This window comes from Ursus arctos, unplaced genomic scaffold (genome assembly GCF_023065955.2).
Source record: "Ursus arctos isolate Adak ecotype North America unplaced genomic scaffold, UrsArc2.0 scaffold_9, whole genome shotgun sequence".
NCBI classification, from domain to species: Eukaryota; Metazoa; Chordata; class Mammalia; order Carnivora; family Ursidae; genus Ursus; species Ursus arctos.
Window position 1 is genome coordinate 5,769,769 of NW_026623111.1, and position 17,946 is coordinate 5,787,714.

A 17,946-nucleotide genomic window follows, 5' to 3' on the forward strand; every position below is an offset into this window, starting at 1 on the left:
AGACCTGGTTGTCCACCTGTCAGCTGGCAGGTGTGCAGGGAGCCCGGAGACCCTCCCCTCAGTGGCCCTCATGGGTGAGCTGCACCCTCCGGAAAGTTCCTCTGCCCCCAGTAGGCTGCCTGTTCCTCTAGCCCCCGCGCCCTCTCCAAAGAGATCTGAAAGGCAGCCTGGCAGGACAGGGGGGACCTCTTCCAGCTCTTGAGTGCCTTCCTTGCTCCCTGAGCCTCAGCCCTGCCAGGAGCAGCCCTTCTGCTGAAGCTGCTACTCCGGTACTCCTGGAGCCCTCTCAGACTCCTTTTCACAGTTAGCCTTTTCACGAGACGAATTCTTTGTATGACATGTTCCCTTTCTGAACACTGGTGTGGCTTCGGTCTCCTGACTGCACCCGGACAGATGTGGGGTGACTGGGCATGCAGGGGTGACAAGATCAGCGGGGATACAGGACAGAGGGCTGAGCAAGAGGCCCAAGGGCTGAGTTTTGTGGCACTCCAAGATTTACCGCAAGGGAGAGGAAGCCCCTTTGTTTTCTGCCTGGGATTATTCCTCTGGGGTGTCGGGACCCCCGCCACTCTTTCTAGAACAGTTTCTCCAACTCCATCTGCAATTGCTCCCAGCGCAGAGTTTAGACAACTGAGTACTGCTAAGAATATGTTGTTCCTTCCAAGTCTCTCAGGAAAATGCCTGAGTTCAGTTCTAGCTTACTGTTTGATCCTCCTAAAATACTAATCCTTTTTCTCTTAAGGCATTTAAACCCTTCCCTCAAGACTCAACATAAATCCTGTCTCCATCTTAACACCCTCTTCACTCCAGCTCATACCATGGGAAACCCATCTCCCCTCTCTCTACCTTCTGCTGTCCCATAAAACAGGGATTCTGTCTTACCCAGAAAGTAACGGAACCATCACCGCCTTCTCTCTCAGTAGGAAGAGAAGTGATATCCCGCATCGTGATAGGCAGGAGTCTGATATCCATTAATCTTTACAGGTTGACATGTGGGGCCATTTCTCAGGAGTTCTCTGTGCGACTAACTGGGAGCCACCGAGCTGCTGGCAGTCTCCAGTCTGCCCAAGCAAGTCCCCAGGGCGAAACGGAGGGACAACAGTTGAAAAGTCATTCTGGACTCAAATCCAAGGCACCTTCTCCAAACCCACTTTAGGGATGATAAGTGTGAACGCTCTGCATTTGTTTCTCAATAACCTCTGAACCGGGAGGAACGCAAGAAATCGACCCCATTAAGAGACTACTCTCATCTTTCATTCAACCAATAGCTGCTATGTGCCTTCACTGGCCCCGTTCCAAACCTTGCAGAGACAAAGGTGAGAAAGAAATGCTTCCTGCTCTTCTGAAGGTCTCAGTTTAGTGCAGAAGAGGGACATGTAGTCAACTGAGATGAGCCAGAGTGTTCCAAACCATGTCTCCAAGAACATGGTAAACCAGGGGCTGGTGTAGAACTTTCTGTTTATTTCACTCACCCTTCTTATCTTGATACCCCAGTACTCCTCGGGAAAATCCTTCCCAGACTTTCTGAGTCCACAGGCCTCCAGTGGTGCCAACTGCACCCCCAGGATCAGAGGGTGGGCGTGCCACCCAGCCTGGCCACGGGGACCATCATTTCTCCACAGTCACGGTGATCAGTCCAAGAATGCTGAACACTTAACCACGACTGATCAGAATGAACCCTGGGATTTTATTTCTGCAGCGACAATGCTCCATACTCAGAGCTGTAAGGCTCCGAGCCGCGAGGTCATAGGAACCCCATGATGACAGAGCAGCCTGGAGCCACACAGAGGAGAGCAGAGAATCCAAGGAGGCGGATTCCTGGTGACATTGCTGAGAACCTGGTTGAACCAGGAGATGCACATCTTCAGTCATTCATTTATTCATCTGTCCTTCAAAAGATACCTTATTGGGCATCTGATGTGTCCCAAGTATTCTTTTAGGCCTTGGGCACACAGCAGTGAATAAATCCCACCACATCCCTACCTTAAGGGAGCTTGTGACCACACAGGGGGGAAGAAAGACCATCACTAAGGAAATAAGTAAAATAAATAGTATGAGAGATGATGAGAATTGCTATGAAGGAAAGGAAGGCCAGGAAGGTGGGCTGGGCGTGCCATCGTAAGTAGGGGGGTCCGTGGAGGCCTCACAAGGAAGGTAGCATTTGCGTGAAGACACAGCAGAGGTGGGGGAGTGGGTCCTGGGGGAGAAGCCCTGCGGGAGGGAGCAGGTGCTAGGCCACAGTATGGGGCGCCCGTGTGTCTGAGGGAGGCAGGAGGGCTGGAGAAAGGAAGGAGATGGGGTCAGAGAGGCCAGGTCTGATGGGCATCTAAAAGGACTTCTGCTTTTATTCGTTGCAAGGGCAGAAGGAGAGGAGGTTGAGCAGGGACTGACATGCCCCACGCCCCCTTCTGCTGGTTCATTCTGGTGCTGCATTGAGGTGATGCTGGCGGGGGAGGGGGGCGGGGAGTAGAGCAAAAGCAAGGAGACCAGTTAGGGAGGCTATGATAATAATCTAAGCCGGAGATGTGACCACGGCTTGGACCAGGTAGTAGAGATGGAGGTGGTGAGAAGTGACTAGAGCCAATTAGTTCCCTTCAAAAGACCTCGTGTTGGTTAACTGAAGGGGGCTCATCTCCCACGCCATGCTGCCCTCTTCTCAGATGCCGTCCACGTGAAATGCACCATCATTTTACGTACCACTGAGAGGGAAAGGCTGCCAATGAACCGACGACGTGGTTCTTTCCAGTCCCTTGGAAAAGCTCTTTTAGACCTATTTTATATAATGCTCGTGTGAACAGCGATGACCACATGCAAATCATAAAACTACATCACAAATACCACACTGGCCAAACTGCATCCCCACTTCAGAGATTTCCAACATGGAAAAATGAGCGCCTTAGAATCAATGACATACAATCGTTTCCACACACGTGTCTGACTTTATAGAGATGATTGACACATGTTTTAAGCTTATAAAATTCATACTGTTTTCTATGAGTGTTGAAAGGTAGAGATGGATCTTACTATTCATTTCTACTAAATCATCTCATACTGATTTATGGCTATTTTCTTCACCCCCCCCAACCCCTGAGAAAGACAAATCAAAACACATTTTCAAATGAGGTCTAGATCTTAAAATCTACGGTTCACATCCTAGACTCCTGCACGGAATATGTGCATGCCCAATACAGGTATGAACACCGAGCCCCCAAACCCACATCCCTTACTTGGCACCTGTCCAGCCTCTACCTCTGTAGAGACTTGCATTGTAAAAGAAAAGTTTATTCCAGGCAATTCTGAGCTTTCTTGGAATATTTTTAGCTTCTACCTTATGCCCAAGCCACAACTGTAACAAGTATGGAAACCCCGGCGTAACGTGACTGAGTTTGCCTAAAGTGCTAAAAAAGCTGAAGCAAAGTTGGGAGTGAAGCCTGCAGCACCGATGTCAGCCACTGTGTGAATCACAAATGACAGAGACACCCCAGGTACAAAAGACGGTCTCCAGGTGAAGCATGACTGCACCGTTAAGGGGTGATTCTTTAATTGCCGTGGGTGTCTGAGTATTTCCAGAGGAAAGCAACTTTTGTTGCAGATTTGGTTAGACCAAGATGTTTGCATGTTCTAAGCTGCATGTCAAGTTACCTGGGCCAATAATAATACAGAAATAACACTTATTTTTCATGACCCTTAATGTATGATGCTCTAAAATGAAAATACCCAGAGCTGGTTATCAGGTTGTTAAATCGATACCCTCAAATGTGTGGAGGCAGCCGTGCCGTAAGTTTATAGGACATTGATAAAAAAAGTTTTTTAAAAACCCTTTGGAAACATAATTTACAACATGTTTCTGGAGTTCTAAAAAATATTCAATCCCTTGGATCCAATAATCCCTCCCCTTGCACTTTATTTTAAGGTATTTATTTACTTATTTATTTATTTATTTGAGAGAGAGAGGGCACACAGACTCAAACACACACACACACGAGAGAGAGAGAGAGAGAAAGAGAGAGAGAGAGAATCCCAAGCAGGCTCCATGCCCAGCAGGGAGCCCAACGCCCTGCTTGATCTCACAACCCTGAGATCATGACCTGAGCTGAAATGACGAGTCAGACACTTAACATGACAGCACCACCAGGTGCCCCAAGAATTCCTTTAAAAGAAGGGAAAAAATGTATGAAATTGTCAAGTAACTTATTTATAAAGATGGAATAATGAAAGTAGCCTCGATGTCTACCATAAGAAAATATTTAAGTAAATGATAATAGTCCCATTTGATGGACTGTTACGGCCCATGAAACTATCGATTTGAAGACACCGTTGCAACCTAAGCCCCTTAAACACAATGCTACGAGAAAGAGCAGGAAGCGTGTACCTACAGGAGGTGGATCCTCCTGCGAAAATGTCTAGACGTGGATAAGGACCGTGTGGGGGAAAAGCAAGAAACGTAAATGTAATTTTGACATGAATTTGGAATGGGAGAGGATTTTGTTTTCATTCCCAGAGGTTGTATTGGGATGTGACTACCCAACAAATGCTTTTTGAAGATGGCATGTGAGATGATTATAGTGAACAACCAGATGCTGTCAGATACTATCTTCCTATCAAGGTCTGTGCAGACAGCCCCGTGGGGTGGCGTGGCTCAGCCTGACCTGAGTGCTGGCTCACTCTGCATGGCCATATGCATCTGTGAGACTCACACTGCCCCTGGGCCTCCAGAGGCAGCACGGGGAACCCTGTTAGGTGCCCACCTCCGGAGTTCAACAGACCTGGGTGTGAGTCCCAGCTCATCCACACACAGGCTACGGGCTCTTCCTGGCGTCCCCGATTCAGTTACCTCTCCAGTACAACGCAGATTCTGAGACCTCCCCAGGCCGAGTTGTGATGATTCCCAATTAGGCATAAAAAGGAGCCCGTGCACTGTGTCAGGAAGTTAGTTGTTAATATTACCTGGATGCAAATTAAACTTCTGCCATCCGAATGCAGATGGGCTCGATACAGTTATACAACGCAAACTTTCCGCTGGGGTTAGTATTAAATCACTTACAAACCAGACTTGTTTTCGCCCAGGTAGGTGTTTGCATCTTCAACACCCACCAACTCTGGTTTGGGAGAGCATGTGCGTTCACTGGACCATGTCACCCCCCTGCTTAAAATTCTTCAGTGACTCCAGATGCCTATACGATCAAGTCCAAACACATGGCCACTTGGGGCTTTAAGGCTGGTCCAGCACTTGGGGTTCATCTCTGTGACTTCTAGCCTCACACTCCACACCGCAGGAGTACTAACCACCCCCAACAACGTCGCCAGTGAGCCCTGCTTACTCTTTACCATCTGCCTTTGCACATTCTGTTCCCTCCTTCTAACACACCCTTCCCCTTCTCTACCAGCCCCTCCTTACTGGTAACGCTTGCCATTTGCACAAGACTCAACACTAAGAGGAAGTCTTCTCTGCCCCAGGGTTAGCGACCCTCCTCTACATTACCAGAGTTCTCTGAGCTCCCTGCATTGTCCTCAGTATTTATTTGCTCTGGGAGTTCCCTGAGGGTTAGGATGTTTGCCTTCATCTTCTCCATATTCCTAGTGCCCAGCACAGGGGTGGGTGCAAAAAAAGATCATCAGTCAATGCCTGCAGACTAAATGAATCAACTGGTGGCCAATAAGAGTGCTTTACTTGCACAGGAAAACATAGGAGAGCTAGGCTGGCAAGTCAAACAGGTTAATGTTTCACCAGGCTGGAAGCCGGCAAAATGAGGCGAGTCCTAACCTTGCACTTCAAGAGCCCTGAAACAGGCAGTTAACCTTGGGTCCAATCTGCTTTTGGAATGAGGAACAACAGCAGGAAAATCAAATGTTGGTTCCACCAAATATAACTATTTTGCCAATCAATATTTTAAAGCATATTTTCTGGGTTAAAGGATGGAGGCAGTTGTCAACATAAAGGAGGCAACTTTCCTCTGCAAATGCAAGAAAGAAAAATGCTAAGAAAACTACCTGAAGTGCGACCTTTGGTCCAGTTTAGAACCATGAACCCCTATAATTATTGGAGGTGATATGCACATATGTACTTTCTTCTATGAAGGGAGCCCATGGTTTTCATGAAAGGCTCCCGTGATGGGCTCAGTGGTTGTCCCCTCCAAACTTCATGCGGAAGTTCTAACCTCCAGCGTGTCTACATTTGGAGATAGGGCCTTTATGGAGATAGATGTTAAGTGAGGTCGCAACGGTGCGGCCTTGATCTGATAGGACTGGTGTTCATGTAGGAGAGGAAGAACTCCAGACAGTTCTCTCCAGCTCCCCAAGCACACAGAGGAAACCAGGAAGAGAGCTCTCACCAGAAACCAGCCCTGACAGCACCGTGATCTTGGACTTCTGGCCCCTAGAACGGTGAGAAAACAAATCTCTGTTGTGGAGGCCACCAGCACCAACAAATTTGTTGTTTAAGCATCAGTGGCATTCTGTCATGACAGCCTGTGCAGACTAATACAGATCCCATCACCAAGACAGAGAGCAGAGTTTTGACTTGCTGCAAATAGAAGGTTTTTGACACCAAGTCATGCTCTCTGCCTGTCAATGAGTATATATCTTCTCATAGGACCTGAGCAGCCTTGAATGTCATCTCGAAGGACAAAAGTGCTCCAAAGGGGACCAGCCTGTCCCAGAGCCACCCCAAGCAGGCTGTCAAATAGCAGAGCACACCTACAAACACTGATTTCAAGATCACTTTGACTTCCGTGGACAAGTTCAGTGTTAGTGTGAACTTGGCCAGGGACAAGTTCAGCTTCATGTGTCCAGACTCTTCCTGGGACACCCAAGGGCCTCCTTCACCTCCCTGCCTACCTCTCCTCTGTCCATGCCTGGCTCCCCACCTGCCTGTGCTCCAGACTAAAGAATGAGGAAGGCCTCCTGTCTCCGTGGGTGCCCAGGTGCCTGCACTGGCCCCACGCACCACCCTTATCACCATGGATGGTCATGGGTTATTCGGTGCCACTAGACAAGGAACTCCTTTAGGAAAGCACCAAATAGGGCTGACCCACTTAATTTACATTAACTGTCTTCACGTAGCCTTTTGAAAGGGGCTGTCTGGGCCAGCATGTGACTACCACCCGCAGCCCTGGCCATTCTAGAAACCATGATCCGTACCCACAAGCCTAGGCCTGGGCGGTGAGGAGAAGCACCCCCTCCAGGTGCTCCAGGGAAGACTGACCAACCCCCAAGCCAGCTCTGCTCCTTAGAAGCTGTGACCAGGCCACATCCCTTTCTTCAACTGCAGAATGGAACAACAGAAGCACCTACCTCATACGGTTGCTGTGAGGACTGACAGAACACATGTAAAGCCCCCAACCTGTAAAGCCCCCTACTATGTGCCAGGCCCAGGCTAAGCGCCTTAGAACAGTGCCTGGAACAGTATGTGCTCAGTACATCCTAGCTCTTGTGTTGGGCATGGTGGAGACGAGACACCAAAGCATTAGGAAACCAAGCTTTTAAAGGCAGAGGTAATAGATAACCAACAATACTGTACTGAGTATCTTTCTAAGGCACTTTTCACATGGATTACCAGTGTGGTTAAGCCTCAAACAATCCCGCATCCTACGGTAGCACGTGGTATCATAATTCTCATCTCATAAGTGAAGAAGCAAAGGTTTCAGAGAGGTTAAGCAAGTTGCCCAGGGCACACAGCGCTGCAAATGGCGTTTTGCCAGTTCAGACACGGAGCTCTACGGACTTGAGCCACAAGGAAGCCCAGCCCCGAAGCCCCTCCGCCAGGGAGGCTGCCACAAGCGGGACGCCTCCCTTGGAGTCACGGAGTTTGACCAAGAAAAGTTTCCCTAGGCTGTCCTGGGCGCAAGGAGCAGCGTGGAACCTGCCCGTGCACGAGACCAAGCGCGTCGTGGACGGACACACACACACACACACACACACACGCACAGGCCGCCTCCCTGAGCCTCCGGCTCTGAAGGAGACCGGGGCTTGGGGAGCTGGAGCCGAGCAGCACCCGGACTTGCGTCCAAGGCACCTCCTCCTTCCGCTCCCCAAGTGAAGGCTGGGCTGCACCCCCTGTCCGATTAGCGCGCCGGCCCGGAGGGGCAGCGGCGCACAGGCGGAACCAAGGCGGAAGCCCCGCGCCGCGCAGGGGGAAGGAGGGGTGCACCCCTCGCTCTTACCTTCCTCATTCTCGTCAAACACGGGGGGCTTGTGGGAGTGGTTCCCGCCCATATTCCGCTGTGGCGCCTGCCGCTGCTACATGCCCGACCGCGGGGAGCGGGCAGCGGGGAGCAGGGAGAGGGGAGCGCGGAGCCGGACGCGGGAGCAGGACGCGGGACGCGTGGCGAGCGTCCAGCCCAAGCTGCAGCCGCGAGCCAGCCGGAGGGGGCCGAGCGCCGCGCAGGGGCGGGACCGCGCCCGCCGCGCCCCCTCGTCCCGGCGCCCCCAGCTGCGCTCGCACGCCTGCCGCGCCCCCGCCGCCCCGCCCCGAAGCCCCGAGCTCCCGGCGCCGCCGGCCACCGAGCCGCGCTCCTCGCCGGCTGCAGCGGGCGGGGGACGGGAGGCTGCGCGGCGGCGGAGGAGGAGGAGGGGAAGGAGGGAACGGGCGGGGGGCGAGCGCAGCCCAGGGGACGCCCAGAAGAGGGGCGCGGCGGGCCCCGGCTGGTGAGCGCAGCCGGCCGGTGGGGAATGCCGAACTGAGCGCAGGGTGGGCCCGGAGGAATGGCGATCCCGGAGTAGGGGCTCTTCCTACGCGCAGTAAGCGATTTGTGTGGGCCTACTATGTGCCAGGCCCAGGCTAAGCGCCTTATAAACACCGTGCTCCGTCACCTCTTAACAACCCAACCGTTAGAAAAATCATTGTTCCCCGTTTTAGAGTCAGGTAGCCTGAGCTTTGGAGGGAAAGGAGCTCTCAGTCCGCCCCGGCTGCGAAGGGAGCCCCCAGGAAGCCCCACTGGGCTTTATTTGGCATTCGGGCTGGTACACTGGCGGTGGTGTGTCTACCCATTCTCCAAAAGACGCCTTTCCTCTTTATGTTTTTCTAAATATTTAATGAATGAAAGTAAAGTGTAGACCTTTTAGAGCCCCCTTCATTCTACATGGGGAAACTGAGGCCCCAAAGGGGTGTAGTTTGCCCCAAACCATTGTCCCTAGAAGAGGAGTGCCTGGACAAGTACCTCGGGATTCCCCAGAACTGTGTCTGATGGATGGGTCGGTTCGAATTTGGGTGCGCGGGTCCCCTGCAGCGGGAGCTGGGGAGCCCAGATCCGGGGAGGAGACGAGCCCGGGACCAGGGTGCTAAGTGCTGGGTACGATGGGTGCGCCTCGAGGCTCGTGGGTCGAGCACAGACCCTGGGAGACTCTCCCTGGGGGAGGTGCAGGTTACCCGAGAGGTGTGGTCCCGCACGAACAGCCCGACTGGCTTCGGGGGATCTTTGGCCACCTCCTGCCATCTGCTGGGCGCCTTAAGCCACTGTCTGTGCTTTGATAGAAAACATGGGTTCTTTTTGAGTGTCCCCATCTTCTTTCCCCCTCCCCTCATCCTTCCTTTTCTCTCCCTCTCTCTCTCTCAGGCATGCTGGGGGTCGGGGGATGTCTCTCTGTCTAGGACAGCAAAAAAACTCCCAGAGGCAAGGGGAAAAAGCTGAAAAGATGGAGCCAGCCCCATCCAGCACGATCCAGCTAGATTTAAGATTGGCCAAAGCTGCCAGGCCTTGGGGTGGGACAAGTTTCATTTTCACCTTGGAGTCCTTATCTGTGAAATGGGGAGATCGATAGTTACTCCCCAGGACTGCTTGGAGATTATGTCAGAAACTATTTACAGAGGCAGGTAGCAGTACTGGCGTGTAGTAAATGGTCAATAAATATTTCTTGCCTTTCGTTCTGCCAACAAGCACTGATTCAGTGCCCAGTCTACACTAGGCAACACACTGAACGCAGAAGAAAGAGACACAGCCTCTGTGTCCCTCAAGAGGCAGGGGGAGGAAATGGTCACAGGCCAGGGTTCTGGGCCCTGTTCTGCTCAAGGTTTATCCCACTTTTGCTACTCTCTAGCAGGTTAACTTGGGTAAATTACTTAACCCCTTCTGGCTTCAGTTTGTTCATCTGTAAAATGGGGGTAGGCATAGTACTTCCCCCTTCTTAGGGTTATTATGGGGAATAAATGAATTGCTGTTAGTGCCTAAAACATAATAAGCAAAACAGAGGTGTTAGTTATCTCTGATAAGGAGCAATTGTGTACATTGTACTAACCACTCACAATTCTTCCTTCTCTTCCTATCGTTTCCTGCTTCTCTCACACTGCAGGTGTCAGCTTGGCCATAGGGCTTGCTTTGGCTGGTGGGATATGGGAGGAAGTGACAGCGCCCCAGGTCTGAGTGTAAGAAGGCCTTGAGATGGTGCACATTTCTGCTCTCTTGTGCTGTTGCTATCTACTATGAGAAGAGCTGGCCCTGGGATCCTCTGTTTCCAGAATGACAGATCCAAGGAATAGACCTGAACCCCACATGTATCCTAAAGCAGAGCACAGACTCATGACTAAGAAAAATATGTGTTTTTGTAAGGCCCTGAGATTTGGGTGTGAGGGCTGTTTGTTTCACAGCATCACAGACAGAGCTGATTAATATATATACTAACAGTCACACAGGCAAAGACTACGATTGGAGGTTTGTGTTGTGGAAGGGAGCCCAGGAGGCTGTGAGAACACAGCAGGCACTGGTTCCAACCCTGAGAGCCAGGGAAGGCAGAAGGACCCCCAAAGAGGAGTCAGAGCATCATTCCCTCCCCCCTCCCCTCCCTCCTTTGTCAAGTAAGCATTTTCTGAACTCTTCCGGTGGGCCGAGCCCTGGCTAGGTGCTGGAGATGGACCCAGCCATGGGTGAGACAGGGTGTGCTTTCCTGGAGCTGAAGTTTAGAAGTCTAGTGTGGGACAAGAACAAATGCAGAGTGGATCACACTTTGACGGGAGTGGATGCATAGATTATAAAAGCATAGGCTGTGAGGGCAGAGGGGAGGCACCTGAAACATGCTCTGGGCCAAAGAAGGCACCCCAAAAGAGGTGGTGTACAGCTGAGTCCGGAAGGGCAACGAGGAATCAGCCATAGGGAAAGAAGAGAGTTGGCCTCGGCAAAGTCCCCGAGGCCAAGAGAGAAGGGCATCCTGGCGAAGTTGAGAGCAGCTGCACATCACTGGAACACAGATCAGCGTGCGGAATGGCCAGGATAGTGACAACAGTGCCCGTGTGTCGAGCGCTCTCCGCACACCAAGCTCCGGGCCACCACTTTAAGGATGCTCGACCCTGCAGGCAACCCCTTCCCTGTTCCTCTCCCCACTTACAGAGAAAGTACCCGGCCCTGTTATTTCAAATAATTTTGTGGATTACCCCTGACAGCCCTCACCACAGACCCCGCAGGTCGGTGTTATTGTCATCCCTGTACTAAAGGACACACAGCGATGCCGAGGCCCGCTGGTTGAGAAGTGGAGCCGTGAAGGTTTAGATCCATAAATTAAACATAACATCAAAACCGAGACAAAGGACATGTGGAATAGTGGCTGCTTCTGGAGTTGGAAAGTTCAGATTATTTTTATTTTTTAAGTGCTTTTGTATGACTGTACAACTGCTATTATAAAGAATTATTTTATAATCACATTATTTTAATAATTGGTAAAAAAAATATTTTCATTTTGAAAAAAAGAAATCTCGTGAACACTCAATTGCCCCTGACTTGGCAAGGCGTGTCTCACAGCCCGTTGCTGTCCTTACTGTCCAACAGAAAAAGGTGCTACCAAAAGCCCCACCTTCCAGATGAAGGAAGAGGGGCTCAGAGGATTCAAATAGCCTGTCCTCCACACCACAACTATGACATTCCTTCCCCCACGGCTTCCTCCCATCCTGTTACCACAAACTGGCTGGCTTCAATCAGCAGAAATAGTTTCTTTCACTGTTTGGAGGCCAGAAATCCAGCGTGAAGTTGTCAGCAGGATGGGTTCCCTCTGGAGGCTTCGAGGGGGGCTCAGTTCCAGGCATTCTTATTCTTCGCCTTGGGCCTGCAGAACTCCAGGGTGGGAGCCTTCAGAAACGCCCGTCATGACTCTTCCATTGTGAAGGGATTGGTCATGTACTACTGACCCAATCTGGCTGAATTATTTTGGAGTAAGCACATTTCTCCCCCACCTCCTAGCCAATGTCACGTGCTGGCTAGTCTCCTCAAGAGAGAATGGCTGAACTTGGTTTCATCCGTGTTCCAAATGAAGCCAACTCTGGGTCTTGCCCTCTCGCCCGGCTCGAGTCCTGATAAGGCTCGGTATGGTCTTCTCACTCTGTGCAAAAATAAATAAGCAAAATAAAAGCCATCTGCTTCTCTGGGCCAAGCCTATCTGGTTTTCTCAGAAGGTCGACTTTGAAAAGATCATGATAGTTATGGTCTACGGGATTCTCCCAGGGACAGGGCACATGACTTCTCGAATCCCAGATATAAGCACAGAAGTAAGAACTGGGATTCTTTTCCTGCCTTAAACTTTCATGAGTTGATTCCTGGGGCTGCTATTCCTCTCATTGAGAACATGATTAAGCATTCATGCTTGGATCCAGCGGCTGTAACCTTTAATTTTATGTAACACGATCGTGCTGTAGAGGCTAATGTGATTCCCCAGGGCAGGGTGTCTTGTGTGCCAAACCATTTCTTAGAGTCTGCTAGATCAGATTTTGTTATCATTTCTGTTAAGCCTATTTTATTTAAAACTTGATTCTGGTTCACTTAAATACCGTCTGCTTGTGCTAGGTTTCAATATGTTCTGTTTGGCAGCATTGTACATTATAAACAAAAAAATGATAAAGGCTGTTTTGTGGCATACCAAGATAAGGCACAGTTTGCACATCCAGTTCTGTGGTTGGAAATCCTCACACTCGGATAGCAAATTATCCCTAATGATTTTTTTTTAAAAAAAGTAGTAATTTCAAGAGTAACCTTTTGTTGTTAAGAGTCTGTGTGTGTGTGTGTGTGTGTGTGTGTGTGCTCTTGCACAAAATAAGGGCCCATAAATTGCTACTAATGTGGTGTATCTGCATTTCTTGGCATTATAAAACTTCCCTGGAGGCATTTTCATAGTTTGGAACTTGGTAGACCAGCAAGTCTGAGCTTCTCCTTCTTACATTGAGACAATTTGCATAGTAGCTCCATGGTGACCTCAAATTAAGTGTTTGCAGAAAATTCTAGCTGTAATGTGAACCAGGCTGAATCAGAAGGAAGGCTCTGTAGCTGCCAGATGCGGCATCGGTGGGGTGTGCTTCTTTGTGTTTCCGCATGGTTTTATAGGGATTCTTAGAGGCTTAAAGGAGTTGTCATGAACACTCTAAAACTGTACTTGTATGTATGCATGTGTGTGCACACACACACATTAGAATATTTTTATGGGGAGACAGTTAAAATCTTCCACAGTTATTTCAAAGGCTCCATGAACCCACCCCTCCCCACCAAAGACAGGGATCAAGAACCACTGATCTGTAGAATAATTTATATCATGCAGAATACTTTCTTCTGGAAAGCGAAGCCACACGTTGCAGGAGTAATAATAATGATTTACTAAAAGATGCCGTGGCCTTAAAAATTGTACTGCTACTGCCTTACTATGGAACCTCAGATAAGCTACTTCCCCTCCCTGGGCCTCCTTTTCCTTATGTGTAAACTGAAAGAATGAAGGAGTTGGGCTGTATGGCAAAGACTATGACTTGATCTTTGGTATCCATTTGTCCCCTCTTTTTTAAAAAATACAACACACATAGCCAGTTTTAGCTGAGCACAGGCTAGAGACTACATCTCCCATCTTTCTTTGCAAGTAGGAGTGGCCATGTGACTAAGTTCCACTTAGTGGCTGTAGGCTGTGATGCTGCCATGACAGCCGGAGCCAGCTTCAGCCCTGCCAGAGAGGACCACACCGTAGAAAGTAAGAGAGCAAACAGAAGGAGCCTGGGTCCCGGGTAAACTCGTGCAGCAGAATGCCCTGTTGGACTTGGATGGCCTGGCTACTTCTGCGCCGTTAAGAGATAGTACACCATCACAGTTAAACTGATTTGAGGATTTCTTTTGGGTTAGCCCATTATATAACTAATACAGACAGGATGAATTCCAAGTTCATCATTGTTCATCATCTTCCCTGACATCCCGAACAACATAGGCATATAACAGACATGCCCGCAAACACAAAGAATGAATGAACAAATGAACCACAGAATGGGTTTAATGGGCACGTCAGAAATGCTACAGGATGATTCACAGGCTGGATAGAATATGGATGAGGTCATGTCTAAGGATCCTTCCAATACCAAGATTCTGTTATGTTACTTCTCAGAACTGAGGATGACTTGGAAACCCAGCGGTGACTGGCATTGTCTTGGCCACTTGTCTCCCAAAGGATGGGGACGGGAGGCTCTAAAAGAGATCAAAGAGATGTCACATACACTCTTCTCCCTCACCATCTGTGCTGCTCATTTCAGTCGTTCGTTCATTCACTCAACAAACATGCGCTAATTACCTCGTGCCAGCAAGTACGGAAAGGAACAGGTCCCCATGCCAACCCTCACGAACCAGTGAAGAAACAGTGCTGTGGCAAATAAAAGCCGTGATGTAACTGTGTAGACATCCAAATGGGCTGAAACGGGAAGTCATTTTCAGCTTTGAGTCCTCAGAGTCTCCCCAGAGCTGGTCTGGAGAAAAGAACCATCTTGATGTTCCCCGGCTTTAACCCGGCCAGGCGTTCTTGGTTTGCTTTGGGAAGTTCACCTGTAGGACCTCGTCTCAGAGTCCTCGGAGCATCCTCAGTCTGGGGCCGCTACTTCTGTCTGTCTGCATGGCTCCTCAGTTAGCAGTGAGCCTGGGTTCCGGCAGGGTCAGAGTTCCAGCTGGAAAGAGGATAACTTCTCCTGCCTTACGACGTGATTGTGAACTTCAGATGCAAACACCCAGCAGAGTGCCCGGCCTACCAAGGCACAGTACACACACATGCTGCTGGTTTGGTAGTCTGGTGGCATTAGAAGAATGGCTCAGTCCTGGCAGTGCTCAGCAGGGGTGATCTCCCACTAGGGGACATTGATCAACATCTGGAGACACTTCTGATTGTCCCGGCTGAGTGGGGGGAAGCAGTGTTACCGACTTCTAGTGGAGAGAGACCAGAGACGCTGTTAAACATCCTGCAAGCACAGGACAGCCCCCCACCCCTGGGTGACTCTGCTGTCGTCCATCGAGACACCGGTCTCAACATGAGACATTCACACTCTTGCTAGAGATCGCTTGGGCGCAATTTAAAATGCCACCCTTGCCTTGATATTTAATAGATAATTATAAAACAGTATTTCTGTGACTGTCACCTGGAATTTTGGGAGCTTTGGCCTCTAAACACCAGCAGCAAGCTTCAGTTCCTTCTATCCATAAATGACTGGTTGCTGGCCAAACCTGACCCTCCTCACTCAGGTCCACTTGATTACTCATCAAGAAACATCACCGTCTTCCAGTCTGGCCTACAACTGTGGAGTTTATTGTCTGACTTTGGAGACACCTGGGCCCAATTCACATAATCAGAACCATAAGGGGCCTGCTGTGTGGAGAAGGAGTGGGGTGTTTGGGGTGATGATTATAGCACTTTTCTCAGCCAATGGTCACGGAGCATCTACTACATTCCAGGCACTGTGCTAAGGGCTGGCCATTCAGTGGAGAATAGAGCAAACACAGTCCTTGTGGGTTTTGTACCTAGCTGCTTTCAGGTGGCTTTCGCATGTATTATTACAATTATGCACACTTTTGAGATAGGCAGGAAGGGTATTGGTCACAGGTGAAAGACACTTATGGACAACTCACAACCGAGATTCTTTGTCGAAAAGAGCAGAATAGGGGCACCTGGGTGGCTCAGCCGTTGAGCACCTGCCTTCGGCTCAGGTCATGATGCTGGGGTCCTGGGATCAAGCCCCGCATCGGGCTCCCTGCTTGGCAGGAAGCCTACTTCTCCCTCTCACACTCCCCTCACTTGTGTTCCCTCTCTCGCTGTCAAATAAATAAATTTTAAAAACCTTTTAAGAACAGAAAAGAGCAGAATGAACCCTCAGTCCAATAAGCATAAAGGAGAGTATTAACGGATATGCATGAGCTTACACAGTCCCTGGGATGCCCAGAGAATCAAGCAGGACATGACATAGCCAGGAGCTGTGATTGTAACACGCCATTGAACAGGCTGCACACACGGTCCCATTGCTTCCAGGCACCAGCATTGGAGATGCTGAGCAGGACGTAGAGCTGCTGCCACTAATTTCTTTCCTCGAAGCCAAATCTCCTTTGGTTGCTCCTGATTGGTGGGGTCTAGGTCACATGCTTCCATCCTACCTGCAGGGGGAGCTGGGAAAGTGAGTCCTGCCTCTCCAGGGAGCACCACGCCGGATGATGGCAATCTGTTGGCTGTGACGTCAGTTTGATGTTTAAGAAACGATAAGTCTTAGGCCAGTTCCCCCAGAAGCAACCCTGAAAAGAGGATGTGAATGCAGTGTTTTATTGGGGAGGTGACCCCAAACAACCCTCACAGGGGAATAAGGGAATGAACCCAGGAAGAGAAGGTGTCCAGGTTGGAACACTCAGGTATCACCTCCTTCGTGAAGCCCTCTCAGATTGACCAGGACAGAGTAAGTCCTTATCTCAAACTCAGTGCTTCCCCTCAAACTGTGCTCACCTCCATGTCACAGAATATATCACGCTGTCTAGAATGTGCAGTTTTACATACTTGCTCCCGCATTAGCCTAAGTTATCGAAGGGCATTTTCTTCTTAAATCCTCAAGACAGCAGAAAAGATGGGGGGGGGGGGTTGATGATGGACAGACTATAATACCCGATAGATCCTGAAGGTTGTGCACCCGGCTTTTGGGTAAGTTCCACAAAAGCCACATGATGTGGCTGAAGGAACAGACTTTATTCGAGGAAGGGAAGCTAGTCAGGCCAAGGTCAGCATGAGGAGGGGCGACATCCTCAGAGAGGTATGCTGAGCCAGGCTCCTCTGCTGGACACCCGGACTGCATCTACTCTCCAGTGGAGGTCCCCTGACCTTCATTGCTCTTTTGTGTGCAGGACAGGCAAAATGGCAACTCTTCCAAAGCGGGCATAATTTAACCCTTTTGGCACCCAGCTGGATTTTGGATCTAGCTCTTACACCTGCCTGGGAACACCTGCTGCCTAGCACCTGGGCACCTCTGAGTCACCCGTTGGAAATAGACGTCCCTCCAGTCAGTGGAGAGGGAGATGTGGGCTCATGGGCTGAGTGAGTGAATGAATGAAAGGCAGGTAAGGCTGGATTGGAGTCTCTTCCAGAATCCCTTACTCGTGCTCCCTGCTTTGCCGGGCTCTGTGTGGGCTCCTGAGCAGCAGCCACACCTGGGCAGTGGTGAGCCATCAAGATACCTTCGTTTATTTTTGCAGTCGTTCACTCTGTGTCCTTCAAGGTCTTACTGCGGGCCGTTCAAGTCAGGGAAGAGAACAGAAAAAAATCTCCCTTCTTAGACTTTACATTCTAAAGGAGAAAGAAGGTGGGCAATAAAATAGTCTTTTTTTTGTTTTTGAAAAACAAACGATTTAGGGAAGTGAGAAGTACTGTATAGAACTGAAATCACCCTATCCCCCAGTCAAGCTGATCCCAGAATGCAGTGACTACCGTCAATCAGAATCTAGTAGAAAAGAATGTCTCCATCCCCTTTGGCCAAGGCAAGAGGGGCTGTTGCGCTGGGCCCTCCCACTCTTCAGAGGGCCTGCAAATCATAAACACGCTCTCGGCGTGTGCAAGAACTCGTGGGGGCCTCTGTCCCTGGGGCCCTGGCACAGCACGTCCCGCGGTCCTGAACACAGTTCAGGAGCCTGGAACGCTTCTCAGCATCTCTGGCACGATCTCCTGGCAACAAAGCATGGCTGCACCCAAATGCTTCCAAGATTTGTAAGTTTT

At 50.0% G+C, this 17,946-nt stretch overlaps 1 protein-coding gene across 1 annotated transcript in view; it reads right to left on the reverse strand.

Annotated features, from left to right (window-relative positions):
- Nucleotides 1-8,360, reverse strand: part of STK32B (serine/threonine kinase 32B) — a 375,736-nt gene extending 367,376 nt beyond the window's left edge. The window contains exon 1 of the mRNA XM_057309658.1: nt 8,163-8,360. Within this exon, the coding sequence (XP_057165641.1) occupies nt 8,163-8,214 (52 nt within the window). The 5' untranslated portion in view covers nt 8,215-8,360. The remainder of the gene's footprint in view (nt 1-8,162) is intronic.
- Nucleotides 8,361-17,946: the final 9,586 nt, after the last annotated feature.